At 42.7% G+C, this 15,865-nt stretch overlaps 1 protein-coding gene across 1 annotated transcript in view; it reads right to left on the bottom strand.

Moving 5' to 3' along the window:
• The window catches only part of LTN1 (listerin E3 ubiquitin protein ligase 1), a 1,629,727-nt gene that overhangs the window by 1,320,759 nt on the left and 293,103 nt on the right, over positions 1–15,865 (bottom strand). Inside the window, exons 7-8 of the mRNA XM_069636371.1 lie at positions 15,163–15,336; positions 11,670–11,860 (exon numbers count right to left, since the gene is read on the bottom strand). Of these exons, the coding sequence (XP_069492472.1) occupies positions 11,670–11,860; positions 15,163–15,336 (365 nt within the window). The remainder of the gene's footprint in view (positions 1–11,669; positions 11,861–15,162; positions 15,337–15,865) is intronic.

Genomic DNA, 15,865 nt, shown 5'->3' with positions numbered 1-15,865 from the left:
TCAAACAATTCATCACGTCACTCAAATATAACAAATATTTCATCAGTAAAAACAAACATGCTAAAAAAAACACGATTATACAATTTCTACAATCTCTAGGTCATTATTAATATGAACCATGAATTTTAGCACAATTGAGTCAATCTCTTATTTATATAATCTATTCCGACTCGTGCAAATATCACTAAAAACTGTTTATAAATAACAGAACATTCCCCGACCCTTGCATAGCAAGTGCATAGCTGTCTTCTTGTGCACATTTCGTTTGTTTGGATTTCCATACTTGCCAAAAAGAAAAGCCCTTACAAGACGTGTCATTCCACGTCTAGAAGCATAGTGTAACAGAGTATTGTGCTGATATGGTTCTCCGTAGGAAGCATTTGGATCTATAGTTCCTTTGAACTGGGGGTTGCTCTCGTATGTTTGGTAGGCAAGGTGCTCATCTCCATTTATAATTGCCATGCGGAATTTTGTGTTACACCGACGAACTAATGAAAGTGCTTGGCGTAAACTCTAATCACTTAGGCTCAACTACCTTTTACACGATGCAAGTCATTTTGACCTAGCAACATGTTTACATTATAATGCAAACGGGTTAACTCTGAATTGTGCTGCTGCCCTTAGAATAGAGCACTTGTCCAAATGTAGAGCGGCCGTTGCCATTCGGTTTAGGACTTAAAACGGCACCCCCACCCCGTCCCCATGCAAGGGTGCGGTTTTCCCTTTTTTTTTAATCATATGATTGCACAAGTTGGGGATGTGCACAACTGACAGGGGAAGCAAGGTAACTGGGAAGGTGGTGTACATGGCCCTGATTGGGAGGCCGATGTGGGAGGGCAGTGGTGCCACAAATTGGGGGGAAAATGTTTAGCTATATACGTAAAATGTATCCGAGTAACACGCAGAAGTTAGTGGAAATGAAATGGCACCTACACATTAGTGTTATATACACTTCTAACTTATGTCACCCAGTAGACTATTCGAGTTCTTAGCTGGAACGTCAGAGGGCTAGGGAATTACACCGAGGCAAGACAAATGCTAGCCTATGTGAACCGTCATCCGTCATAATGTTCAGGTCCTGCTCTTGCATGAGACACATGCAGCTGGAGTTAGATCCACTTACTTCGCAGCAACATAGGGCCCCAATAGGTACTATACTGAATACTCAACACAATGCACGGGTGTGTTAACCTTGGTACATAAGAAAACTGCTTTTACGATATTAAATAGACACATGGATCCGGAGGGCCGATATGTCTTTGTGCACTGTAAACTACCCAATAAAGAGGTCCTACAGGTGAGCACATACAGGCCTAATGTTGATGACCCTGGCTTCTACTTCAATATAGTGGACCCGTTACTGCCATATATGCCCGCTGCAGTCATTTGGGGGGTGTTTGGGAGGGTATATGAACACTATATTAGATTTAACTTGACCGAACTGGTTCCAGCGCCAGACCGCTTTCAAAGACAGACAGTTGTATTGTCACAATACTCGATAGATTACACTTACAATACATATGGAGTACATTACACCCAGGGGAGAGGCAATACACGTATTACTCCAATGTACACGACATGTCATCAACAATTGACATGTTCATTATATCAGACCACCTGGTGGGATAAGTGACAAACTGAAATATATTCCCGAATTTACTCTGACCACAATATCTCTAATGTGGGGCAATGCCCTGACAGACCGTGGCATGTGGAGGTTCAAGTCACTGGCGCTGCAGGACATATTTTCTATCCAATGATAATGGAACAGTCTTGCAGGCCACCTTGTGGCAGGCATTATATATAAGCGGAACGGAGATGTCACGAGAACTGGGAGTATTACGCACCATACGCAGGGACCTGACTAAGTGTGAAAGGACACTCCAGACACTGGAGCGGCAGTATGCTGCAGCACCTAACCCGCAACACCCTTGCGATTATTCAAGCGCAACTTGAAGCCTTTAGCAGCTGGCGGATAGGGAGATGCAGTACTTTGCCAAGCCGGCCTTGGCCAGGAAATATGGCGAAAGCGACAGACCTGGTAACTGCTGGCCAACCTGGTGAGGATTGAGAGGTGTGGGGGGCGGAATCATGTAGTCGGGTGAGAGACAATTAATGGTATATACAGAGCAGCGCATTAACAAGGAGTTTACAAGATTCAACATTATTCTCTATCAAAAACATGGAGCTCTAGATGAACACAGATAGGCTGACCTATTAAATGATACCTCAGGGGACAGGAGTGACAAAGGGATGAGAACACAACTGAACGCAACGATAACAGGAGCAGAATTTATGCAGGTGATTAAGGATCTAACCAGACACAAGGCACCAGGACCCGATGGGCTCACCGCCGAATTCTATACGGAATATGGCACTCTATTAGTTCCACAATTATTGAAACTTTGGGAAGAATCTGTCCGTATTTGCCAACTACCATTGTCTCTGCGCGAAGCCATAGTGATAGTCTTGCTCAAGCTGGGGAAAACAAAATGATGAATGTGGCTCTCATAGGCTATCATTAATGAACGTAGACACCAAAATGTACGCTAAAGCACTAGCCAACAGACTGCTCCCCTAATACCTGCTCTGATACATTATGATCAGACAGGGTTTATTCCAGGCAGAGCAACATCCCTTAATCTGAGCCGCTTATTTAACGTCCTGACACGTATTTTCCCAGAAGCAAATGCAGTGGCGGTAGCCATAGAAGCCCAAAAAGCATTTGATATGATTTCATAGCCGTTTTATTTGCAGTCCTGGAGAAATGCAGAATGGGGGATACTTTTATAAGTTATATTAAACTATTGTACACAAAACCTATGGCAGCTGTTCACACAAATGGCACTCAATCTGCTTCATGTGAACTTGGCAGAGGCACCCGACAGAGTTGCCCCATGTCACCCCTGCTGTTTGCTCTGTCTACAGAACACATGGCTGACCGGATCCGCTCTCGTCAGTGTAATAGAGGTATTCGAATCACAGGCACCCCAGAACTTATTTCACTTTACGCAGAGGACGCATTACTATATGTTAGAGACCCCACAACACAACTTGGACCCAATAATGCATGACATAGCCCGGATTGGCTTCATATTCTGGATTTGCTGCAAATTACAATAAATCGGAAATATTCCCCCTGACAAACATTCCTCCCCTCCCCCAAATACAATCCCAAAGTGATCGCCGGAAGGGTTGAAATACATAGGAGTGACAGTGATTAGAGCTAAAGATGCCCTCATTGCAGACAATTATACTTCGCTGCAAAAATATGCGGATGCTAAAATATTTCCCTGGTCCTATACACCCAATGTCCCTAGCGGGTAGAATGGCCTTAATAAAGATGATACAGGTACCGAAGATGCTGTATACATTTGTTAATGTTCCAGCCTGGCTGGGGAAACAATTATTTTTGAATCTCCACAGAAGCATGTCGCAGTTTTTGTGGCACGCTGCAACGGTGAAAAAGAAATGGTTGAATATGATGCTACCATACGCACTGGGCGGATTCAATGGGCCCATTATGGAAATGTACTGGTTGGCAGCCCAATCTCAGCATGCTACACACTGGTATTTTACTCATGCAGCAACACCGCATGTCAAACTAGAAAGGGAAAAAGATGGTGGGACGCAATTGACAACACTAATACTTGATAGAGCATACAAAGATGACTGTCAGTTCGGCCCCATGCTGTGCACGTTGGAGCCATGGAAGCGCACTGAGGGTAGAGACCCATATTACCGTTTGCTTCCACTATGGAACTACCCCCTCTTAACTCCTACAGGTGACTTGGCCATTAAGCAGCGATGAGAACCCTGGGGATACCGGACTGTTGTGGACCAATTTTTAGAGGGTGAATTCATGTCGCTAGACAGCTGTAAAATAAACATGTGGTAATATTGACCGATGAACTACACTATTACAAAATGCGAGCTACAGTACGTGATAAATGGCCAAATTAACCTCCAGAAACCAAACTACTGTCATATATTGCCAACTCTGTAGGGTGCCACCATGTACTTGTCACTTTATACAGGGAAATATTGACCACGACCCCTAGGGAACTGGACCCGTGCCCGGAAAAAAGGAACGCTAACTAAATCTTACTGTGACAGCCATGCAATGTGTACATTTACTACACAGGTGTCTATGCGCATGCGACTAAAACTGATTCAATATAAAATACTGCACATTATACTACACGCCCCTTAAACTCAAAAGAAGATATCCAGATTGTAAAGGGCAATGCCTGAGGTGTGGGTCATCAAATCCAGGTGTGCTGCATATGCTGTAGAACTGCCCAGTTTTGGTACATTATTCTGAGTCAATCTACGCTACACTGTAGGCAGATGCACAATGTCTGCTATGTTTGGACTGTTGCAGAATACACTGGACAAAAAACGCATACTGAAAAAATGGAAGTCCTGTAACCCACCTACCTTCAGTGAGTGGCTCAAATAATTAACATGGATCAATGATTGTTAAGAACTGTACATATTGAGACTGTCCTACACAACCAGACCAAAAGATATCTGGTGTGGATTTAGAACTTTCATGTTTAAAGATTAACCTTGTGAAAAGTATTGCTGCTTTAGATTAGACAATGGGAAAGCATAATGCTGTATGTGCTCAGCTACTTACAAATTGTCTGTATGTTGTACCATTATGTCATGCTGAACTTAAAAGAAAGTTGTAAAAAAGAAAACAGGGTCAAGACAGCAGTGGTCGCTTCAGTGTTGCAAAGGGCCTGCAGGCGTCACGGGTCGTCTTCTTCAGTTACTTTATCTTCCAGTGGCCGACTTGCTTTTCACTCCAGAAGCCTCACCTTTTATACAGTTCCAGCGCGCACACACACACCTCTGCAATCTCTCTCAGCATTTTACAGAAAGGGGCGTTTGGCTGTCCAATCAGGACAGCCAGACCCCCTGTAGGGGCTGGTCCTATTCAGGCATATTGGCACACAAAGGACGGGGACAACCACGCTAGTAATGGAGAAAAAAGAAGGGAGGACCCAAGTTGGTACTTGGGTGCCCCTATTGTGCACTATCGAGGCTATGGACATAGCCTGCGGTATAAAAATGATAATAGTTGGTTGAACACGTCCACTGCCACCAGCCAAAACTAGACGTTTGTCTATGTGACTAAAAAGTCACAGAAGTAGAGAGAAGGTAGAGAGAAGGGGCATACTAGGTATCTCTTTGGCACTCCATAGAGAAGGGGGGGTGCTAGGTATCCCTTTGGCACTCCAATTAAGGTGGTGTGTGCCAATCTCTCAGACTATAGAGTTTTAGGAGAGACACCAAGTATCTCTCTATGTTTAAGAACTGTAGTTACTTGAGGATATAGACAAATAATCTTAAAGGAGTACCCTAAGGGTCCCCAGCAACACTGCCCATAAGGAGCTGTGTGCTGCAGTAGTAAAAATAGATGCTTTTAAGAGCTATGGAGCAGATAGACTCCATAGTACAGGTATAATACAAAGAATAGAGTTCCAAAAGACAGAGCTCACAAGAATGAATGAGTGGAAAAAAGCTCCACTCATTCAGGATTCAAAGAAAAAGGTCCACAAGTCCAACAAAAAGTGCTGGGCGTCTCACTAGAAGAGGGAATGAAGCATACAAATGATAAATCTCCTAACACTGAATCCGTCCAAATCTTTGCTTAACTGTAAGGACACTCCAGAGATCCGATCTAACTCGCCCAGATACCCTCATCAGAGTGTGGGACTGCAGGAAGCGAAGAAGATTGACTGGGTGATGCGTGTCCTTTGTTGGTGCTGCAGAAAAGGTACCAAAACATGAACCCAGAAGTTGCTGAAAGTTGTGCCCCAGGTCCTCCCTTGAGACTGCTGCTGAGAGATCCCATCCATTATCCTGCCTTCAGTTATCAGACCAAGGAATCCAGAGATGCAATATCGCAGAGCATCCAGCACAAACATTTTCTTCTAACCTAAGGTACTGTGAGGGAAAAGGTATTGCTTAGCTGATTCCAAGAAGTCGGTGCAGAGGGCTGGCGTGCACCTAGAGGTGTCCAAGGTTACCCCCTCTTACCTCTGACTCAATTCGCTGCTTGTGTCCCTTCATCGAGTCCTTTTACAGGACTCCCTTGTTAGTTGTTAACTTGCTACGTATATAACACTAGAGACTGAAAGAAATCCTCTGGAACTCTTCGTACTTGAAAGACTTGCTGTGCGAAGAACCTAGAACCAAGCTAATGATACACTTATTATTTTCCTCCCTTAAAATGACTTTGCCATATGTGTTTGCAGAACAAATATATTACCTTATGAACTGTTAGAAACCGATAATACGATAACATTGCCTTTTCCCTTTCTAACATTGCTACAAATGTAACCAAGAAAGAAAACACAAAAGTGAAAGTTTCCTTTGAAGTGTATTCTGAAGTATTCCAAAGTGTTCTAGTATAACCATCTAAAGTATTTAAAGTAATTTTGGAGTATATATAATAAAATATAAATTATAAGTGTAAGTGTTTCTTTACTGTGCATGTCTAACTAAGGTTCAGTGTACTTACCTACAGCTCACATCTTCCTCTTAAGAGAAGCTTCACTGCTCTGCCACTCTGAAACTAAGAGTTGGAGATCTACAAATCACTGGGATAGCTTACTAAAGTCTTACTACCAGTAGGACTTTAGGAAAACTCCCCTAACCGTGCCCCCAGAGAGAGAGCAGGGAGCACATCCTGCCCTGCTTCCTGATGTAAAACATGGTGGTGGTGTTGTCCGTGAAGAACCTGCTGTTAGGGAGAGTTCTCAAAATGTGCTAATTCCTCTCTACCTTAGAGACCCCCAGCTCTTTTGCTGAACTTTGGGACTTTTTAATTCAGTTTGTTTTTTGTGTTTGTTTGCTTGGATTATGGAGTTTTAGATTACTCTATAGGCATCTTGACAGGTGTGTTACACAGCACCCTCAGTGCAGTGACACAGGGATGTCTTTTTAAACTTCCCAAAGGTTTAAATACATTCTCTGGGATCAACTACTGTTTCCCAGAAAATGTAAGGTTAAATTGACTTTACTAGTCTTTTTAAATTCCTAGACCCAGCCCACATTATCTTCCTATAGAGTGCTGGAGGGGTTACCTAGTATCCCCTGTGTCTAGAAACTCACGTAGCAGTCAAATGCTACCCCTTTCTATCGAAATGGCTGGTGGCAGTGGTTTTACAATGAACTACCATGATTAATCCCGACCGCGAACACCAGTAGCTAAAAATCGCAGGAGCCATGTTTTTCAAGATGGCGCCTTAAGCCCCTTTGTTTAAACCGGTCCCGGTCTTCTTTTTTTCGCCATTTCTTTTTGGAAAGGTCCTTCTAGTGTTTGTCTCTGCGCGTTAAATCAGGCTTGGTCCCTTTGTTTCCATGCCTTTGGCGGGCTTCAGGACTGAAGACCGCCTCTGGCGTCTGAGTGTCTGGGGTGGGCAGGAAGTGAGGGAGGTGCCCGAAACTCCCTGTGCTTAGTCTCCTTGGAGACTCAAATGCACTCTGGCGTGATTGGCTGGCTGACTGTCCGGCAAGGTGAGTGGCAGGTAGGCTGGAATGAATGGGAGAAAACTGTTTAAAAGGCAAGTCTCTTGGACTGGAAAGCATAGCCGACCACTGGAACGAAAGAACCGAAGAAGAGCTAGAAGAGGACGGCTGCCTCAACTCCTGGACCGTTGGTTTTCCCGGTGAAGCCCTGCTGCAGGTCTGAATTGCCAACTTCATCTCGACAGAGAAGCCCCTTCAAGGGCGACTTCTTCCTTTGAGTTGGTGGTACCAATCAACTCTTAAGCCATCTGGATACCATTCTCGGAGCTGGTTAGGATTAACCAGGGGGAAGGAAACACCAGCTTGTGTGCTTGTATTACAGCTACTGGAACTGAAGTGACTCCATTTTGTCAGCGTTTTCCGACGATCCCGTGCAGTACAGGAGTCCCCCAACGTTCTCCCTCTTATCCCCACAACTGCGGCTCAGGAACAGTGAGATCTACAGGTACTGCCAGGAACCAACGTCTTCAGCTTCATCTTTTGCTTCATATTAAGGTACTGTGCCAACCCGAATGAAAGAACGCCTCTCTCGCAGTGAAAGTTCGTGGAACTTTCCCAACTTACAGGCCTAACCAGCTTGTGACCCAACATAAGATTCTTTTTCGTACAAACTACTTCTGAGAACTTTGGCAAAGATTTACTGTTTACTTCAAGAACTGCTCTTTCCTATCCAAGACACTAGTCCATTGACTTTGGCCTAGGCCGATTGAACTGAATCGAGTCCTCTAGTGAACTAAAACTATTTGCACTCCCTAAGAAAGTATTTGTGATCAATTCTGCTAACTTGTGCCTTTTTACTCCCATTGAAATAACGCAAATGCCATGTGTATAATATTAAGTTGCCTCCATCTAGGGAATGTTTTCTAAATGATTGTGTAATAAATTAATAAGTGTTGTACCAAGAAACCTAGAGTGTAAGTGTCTAATTGAACCACTATGATTGTAAGACTTCTGTGTAACCTCTTGTACTGCTCACATTCCCTCTTGAGATAAGCCTGGCTGCTCAGCTCGCTAACACAAACTGTGTAGTACAGACTTATACCAAAGGTTGGTTTTTGCTATCACTTGTAGTCCTAATTGTATGTGGTGGTCCCAGAGGCTACTGCATGCAATTCTGCCTAACAGCCGCACCACTTTCCCCTGGAGCTGAGGCTGCAAAGACCTGAGCCCAGAAAACTGCCTGCAGATCCAGTACGTGAATATGCCACTCTTCTGGGAGCCAGAGGCCTTGTGTCATGCAAATGTCCTGTGTGGGACCCCCACCGCCCCCAACCCTCCAGAGAGGCATAAGTCATTACCGTCGCTTGATATGTCAGGATTTGAAAAGGAGCGCACTGCGAGAGATGTGGCCGAACTGACCACCAAGGAGGTCACCAACGTCTGCCGAAGGTCAGTTTTGCCTGAAACTTGGTAGGCCTCCTTCTGGGCCTCCAATGACTGTGTCCCGCTCCTGAAAGTCCCCTCAACCGAGACGAGGAGCGAGAAATGGTGCAAACATCACTGGACGATAACCGAACTGCATCCAGAGCCTGTGCAAGGCTCCAACACACATGTGCCGCGTACATTAACTGCTTGGCATCCCACTGCTGGAGTGCATCCGGCTTCTACCTCCAACAGACCTTCCTCAGCCTTCCATGCCAAGAAATCCGAACCAGGGACATCTGACGCCTCACCTGGTGGTCCAACCTGGTGCAGCAAATTATCTGCTGAAAAGGTACTGTGACAAGCCTTGGAATTTACCTTGGTCTTACTTTGTGATTTCGTGCACCGGGAGGGCTGCAGTTAAGCTGTTACTTGTACCCCTCCCCTAAGGCACCCTAGGTCCCCTCAGGGTGAACAACTCATTGGTCCTACATTTCTAAAAATATTGTGCTTACCTGCAAACAAGTAGACTTCTCCATAGAAATGTGCTCTACTAACTACTGACCTGCTTCCTTCTCCCAACCCTTGGTCACTGCAACGCCCAGTGCCCCCCATTGAATCTGTGCGTAGCACCTAGCATAGGGTTGGACTTCTGAAGCCTGGTTAAGCAGGGGTTAATTAAGTTACCAGAGTGTTCTAAAAGTGTGCTTACCCTGTATCCTACTTTGATTTAAAGTGTGCTTCAACTTTTTATTACATGTTTATTTAAAGGATCTAACCTTTCATTCTACTGTTATTTGACTGTGATTTTACTGTGAACAGTACTTATCTTGCTTAACAACCTTAACCTTAGTGCACATATAATAAAATGTGTGTCAGTGTTTCTTTGAACCACCTTGTATGCTCAGAGTCCTGTTTGCCCAACTACAGCCCTCCTCCCTCCTAGGCTAAGCCATTGCTACCAAACGTTTTGGGTAGTACAGGGCAAATGCAAGAATTGGAAAACTGTACATCTAAGAGTGAGTCTTCTCAAGTTCTACCATAGGTGGACTTTTGTAAAACTCCCCAACAGTTACCATAAAAAAAAAGAAATTCTAAAGAAGAAGAAATCAACTGCTTAAACAACAGAAAAACTCACTGGAAACCGTAAGGCGGCAGCAGTGAGCAGATGAATCACACAGGGAGATTTTTTTAAAGGAATCTGGAGCATATTTTGGCTGTTACATCGCAACACATCCTCAGGTAGGACATGTGACAATAAGGCAAACAGCAAAGAGTTCCTATCCATCATGAAAGCTTTCGAGGTGGGATACCTGGAGGCTAGATGGGAATGGAACAGATACACTTAGGGTGCCGTCAGGTTTTCTGGGTAATAAAAAGGGCAAAGGAGTAGCTCATGAGAAGACATAGCTTCGGATTAGCCAAGGGTACTCACCAACTCTTGCCAGTTTGGGTGCATAAAAGCACAATGGAGAAAATGGCAAAAGACGCTTCCGATCTATATTGAGAGCTCCAGTGGTGAGGCATCCCTCCTCTAGGAAGTGATGCATATTAAAGCAACAAAGAAATTGGAGACAGCAAACTCTCCTTTTTAAATCAGGGAATATGTATTTTTGCATAGAAATGTCATATGAGCACTTATTTGCATTTATTTACATTTTTATTAGCACTTTCCCCAAAGCGCCTTAAAAGAATAATACATCAATGTTACAAAATCAAGTAATAATGACAGAGTGAGGTTAAACATTAAAGGAGAATAGAAAATCATTAGCTAGACAGTGTAGAGTACACAAGTATGAAGCACAGTGTGCAATCGATGAAAGGAGATGAGCGGATAGGGGAAGAGCGGGCCAGTGTTCATCTGCCAAAAGAGAAAACAAATGAAAGTGGGAGGTAGGCAGCACACACTAGGGGATTTAAGGACAGGCAGGAGAAATCGAGAAAGCGAGTAGAGAGAACGAGAGGCAAAGTAGAAAGAGACAAGAAAGGAAAGGTAAAGAGGAGCAAGACCACGGATGCATGTGTAAACGGTGGAAAGAAAATCAAAAAGAACGGTGGGAGAAGAGGAATAGCAGTTAGTTGTATACCAAATGCAGGGGGTAGGAGGAAGAACAGGAAGGCCAAGTAGAAGAGCAGAGCAGTAATGATAGATATGGATGGGCACGACAGCTGAGATATGTGAGGAAAGTGAAGTATCAAAAGTCCCTGAGATTACGAACTGAGGAGGAAAAAGGAGCAAGGACGGGGCAAAGCAGACTGTTGGTGAGGTGGGAAGAGTAGATGTAGGAACGAATAGAACCTGCCTTAGCGGGGTTTAAAAATAATGAGAGGACATCCAATTATGGATGGCTGAAAGGCAATTTGAGACAGAGTGTGAATGAATACATGATAAACAGGATGTGAGTATGTGACCAAGAGAAAGAAGGGACAGGCTAAAAGGAGGAGGCAGAAGACTAGGGAAGAAAAAATATCGGGAAGGTGGTAAAAGGAATTGGACTATTGGGATATGAGGCAGAACAGTAAATTGGTGAATGAATGCGTCATCTCTGTCTTGCATGACTTCCCCAAGCCCTTTAACCATATCTCTACAGCGCTTATAATTGATGGGTCGTTCCTAGACGTCCAACAAACTTAGGGTGTCAATGATTGTGCAACAGGTGTTATATAAATGGTACTGCCATTTTCAAAGGAAGTCCGGCAGGCAAAGCCAAGTACCACATATAGAGAGGCAGTTCATAATTCTGAAAAAAGAAGATCCTTACCCTTGAATCATAGAGTTGAAATAGGTGGTGTAAAACTCAACACTTGGGTCAGTGATTTCCCGAGGAAGCTTACTGATGAAGGGCAAGAGGTAGGGATAAACAACAGTAGCGAGACCGCGGCCCCCTTCCCACAGCACTATCCACAGCTTGGGCAATACACCTTTCTTAGCGCTTACGTGATTCCAACAATCCTGCAGAACAGAAAACAGTAATGAGAAAAATGTGTTTAGCAATTTCAGTGAGAAATGCATCATTTGAGACAGGTGTGCAATAATTAGAGATACTTCTATATACATTACACAATATTCATGTACCAACCTAATGAAATATAAAGCAAAAATATACTGATCCTCCAATAAAACTAGTAAACCGTTAGCTACTTACCTCAAAATTAAGAAGGAACGAAACAGAATTGTAGCTATAAAAGATCACTTGGGTAATAGGACATTTTCGGGTAAAGAAATTGTTCAATCATTCAAATTATTTTATTCCAATCTATATACCTCTGAAGCCCTGCCTAATAATCCTGCTGTTAATGACTTTCTACACAATTTACCCCGCAATTCCAATCTTCCATTATTTAATGTCCCTATAACCCCCCGCACCCCTGAAATATATTTGGCCATTAAGACTCTGAAAAAAGGAAAAGCCCCTGGACCGGATGGTTTTCCTACAGATTTTGTGGCCCATTTTCATATCCTTTAGTCCCTAAGCTTGATGAACTCTACTATCATTTCATTTCAAATAACATGGCCCAAGGCTCATTTCTGGACGCTATGCTAATTGTATCTCCCAATCCTAATAAAGACCCCGAACTCCCCCAAAACTATCGTCCTATTTCCCTTATCGATACAGACTGCAAGATTTATGCCAAGATTTTAGCAAATAGAATCCTCCCATTTCTACCTTATCTTCTTAAACAAGATCAAGTTGGATATGTAAAAGGTAGAGTGTCTTCCTCCAATATTAGACCTTTTCTAGACATTATTGACATATTGCACAAATCAAATGACCCCCATGCTGCAATCGCTCTTGATGCAGAAAAAGCGTTTGATAGAGTCGACTGGGATTTTATGTTTGAAGCCCTTAGGTGGCATGGTTTTGGTCCCCCCGTTTCTTTCCATGATTAATGTCCTATATTCTAATCCCAAAACTGTAATTTTTGTTAATGGTCAAATGTCTCCTTTCTTCCCCTTACCTAGAGGCACTAGCCAGGGCTGCCCTTTATCCCAGATTCTCTTCATTCCAGCGTTAGAACCCTTCCTAGAAGCTGTAAAACAAGATAGCATTCAGGGAATTCCATTTGTCATCTACATATTAAAATGGCGGCTTATGCCGATGACGTACTTTTATTCTCAAAAAATCCACAGCAAAGTACCCAATATCTACTTTACATAGTAACTAGGTTTTTCGAAAGCCTCAGGCTACAAATTTAGCATAGATATGTTGGAAATTCTTCCCCTTAACATACATTGCACATCCGATCATACCCGTGCGCTAGGTATGAAATGGTGTACCCTGGTGTCCCCAGGGATTCAAATACTTGGGTATCCACATTTCTGCTTCCAATAATAGTCCATGCAAACACAATTCAGACATCTTATTAGCCAGAGTTAAGGAGTTAGTAGCCGCATGGTCCCCCCTCTATCTCCCTCATGGTGGGGCCGAAATGATGATTTCCCCCATTATCCTCTATATGCTGCCAATTTCCCTTTCTCCGTCCCTTTTTAATTAAATAGATTCCTGCCTTACTATGGAGAATAAGAAACAGAATTTCACTCAGCAAACTTAAAAAACCCTGTTTGCAAGGTGGTGTTGGTTTCCCCGACTTCAAAAAATATCACATGGCTTTTGTTGCCAAACAAACAGTGGTGGTTTACTGAATATTAATCATTCCGTATACCTATATGGGTTTGCCTGGAAAGAGCTATGGTGTCTCCAACATCCCTTGCTGACCTTTATTAAAGGAAAGAATACATTTACTAAATACTCTTGCATACGTCAATCTGTCCCATTTCTTAGGCTACATATGTTCCCCATATATAGTTAAACAATCCACACTCATCTCTCCTTTCATTTGGCTTAATCCCCTGATTAAAATCAATGGTAAACCTACTTTTTTGGAAGCCATGCCTCTCTAAAGGCACCAAATTTTGTAATCAACATTTTTCGAATGGTACTCCCACTACATTTGATGAGTTTATTGCCAAGTTTTACATGTCTGTTTCTTCCCTGAAGCAATATCTTGCCATTATTGCCGCAATAATAGAACATTTTGAGTTACTGATGTATAGCTCCAATATCCCCAATGCACAGAGATTACTTCATATGTTGAACTCGGACACTACAGACTCGATTTATTATAAAACCTTACATCTGACTTTGCTTACTCCAAGAATTCACTGTCTTCACAATGATTGGAAAGATGGCTGCCTACAGTTGAATAATACATTTTGTTGGCCCTCTCAATGGCAATACATCTCCAAAATTACAGTATCCGCTAGCCTAATCCAAACCTTATTCTATTTTCATCACTGACCCTTCATCACCCCAGTCTCTCTTTTTATATGTGGCTTATTAGCTAATGATAACTGTTGGAACTGATTATATTCTCAAGGTTCGTTCAAGCACATGTTCATAGAATGTCACCATGTCATACCATTTTGTAACTCAGTGTGGAATATCAACAAATGTGTTTTTAACCTTCATCAAGATTTCGGTTTTGATTTTCTTATTTTAGGTAGGTCCATGTTGCCTAATAATTCCAGCAACAAACATGCATACTATTTGTTTGATTTATGCTTAATGGTTGCAATTCAAACTATCACTACAAATTGGAAAAACCTATTCATTATACATTTTGATGGAACTCCATCTGCAATATCCACAGGTTAGAAAAATGTAACACATCCTCCCTTGATCTACTCACTAAATATCAGTTGAAATGGCAATCTTTCATGGACTTCCTATATGTTGCTAACCCACATTAACGTCTATGTTATTATCCAGCATATGGTACATACAATATCAGCACCCGCAACACCCGCCCTCTCACTTCCCTCCCTCCCTCCTTTTGTACATGTGTAGTCTTGTCTTGCTTTCTTGTTCGTTGCGTCTTCCTCTATATTTCTAAAAGTTCAAGTTTGCATTGCATAATATGATATAAGGATACTTGGCTTACAGATGCATTAATTACCTATAACTTCTCTTGTGCCTTCTATATTTGCAAACATTTGTCACTTGTTGATTATATTAATTGCCTTGTATACCAAATTTCTATGAATAAAAATCTTTAAAAAAAAAAAAAAGATACTTCTATATACTATACCCGTTATGGAGTGCATTTTGAGAACCAGCACCAATACGGATATTGAATGGGAATCCAAGAAGTGCAATTTGATGTGCATGGTCCATACGTGAATAAACTGTTTTAACAAAGATTCACAATTTGTCAAATATATCAAATGGTTAAAGAAATACATTTGGAAAATACCTGAATGCTAGTGATGATGTAAAGTACAGATTCCCAGAGAGCCGGGCACACCACAGCATCACTCTCATCCACATTGAGAAGAACTGCTGGGCACACTCGAGCAGCCTCAGCGGTCAGCGGGCCACACAGCTTTTGGCAAAACGTAGAAATTAATTTGAAAAATGCAGCTCGAACCTAAAGTAGAAAAATAACAGAGAAATGTACAATTCAGACAATGTAATCAAGACAATCCTGCAACTTCAATTAACATCCCAGAGCGGCGGGCATCCTGATAGACATTTTGACTGTCTCTTAATGGCCATGTAGGCCTTTTTCTGAAACACTACATTTTATATTCAGACTGTGCCCGTTTGCTCGCCTCTTCATTTCAAAGTGGTATTGAAGGCACAATTAAAACATAACTGGGAGGATGTTTCAGCATCCTCCCAGTAAGGCATGGCCTCACAAAAGAATTAAATGCTATCTTTGCAATGTCAGGCAGCCATTCACATCTGCTGTGTTCAAATGATACATATGTGAAAGCCTGCTCTCCATGTCTACCCTTTCCACACAGTCTTGCACAACTGCAGCTCTCACTGGCCCGTTATCAAAGCGTCTTCTGCTCCCTGAATCTTAGTCAGGCCTGGCAATGCCACCTCAGTCCTCATTGGCCCCTTTAGATCGAGTCATACCGCATGTAGCCAACCTCTGCCCCTTTCAAATC

This window comes from Ambystoma mexicanum, chromosome 7p (genome assembly GCF_040938575.1).
Source record: "Ambystoma mexicanum isolate Mex_15411 chromosome 7p, UKY_AmexF1_1, whole genome shotgun sequence".
Classification (NCBI taxonomy): Eukaryota; Metazoa; Chordata; class Amphibia; order Caudata; family Ambystomatidae; genus Ambystoma; species Ambystoma mexicanum.
Note: the sequence above shows the minus strand (reverse complement) of the source record. Positions and strands in the feature narration are given on the sequence as shown.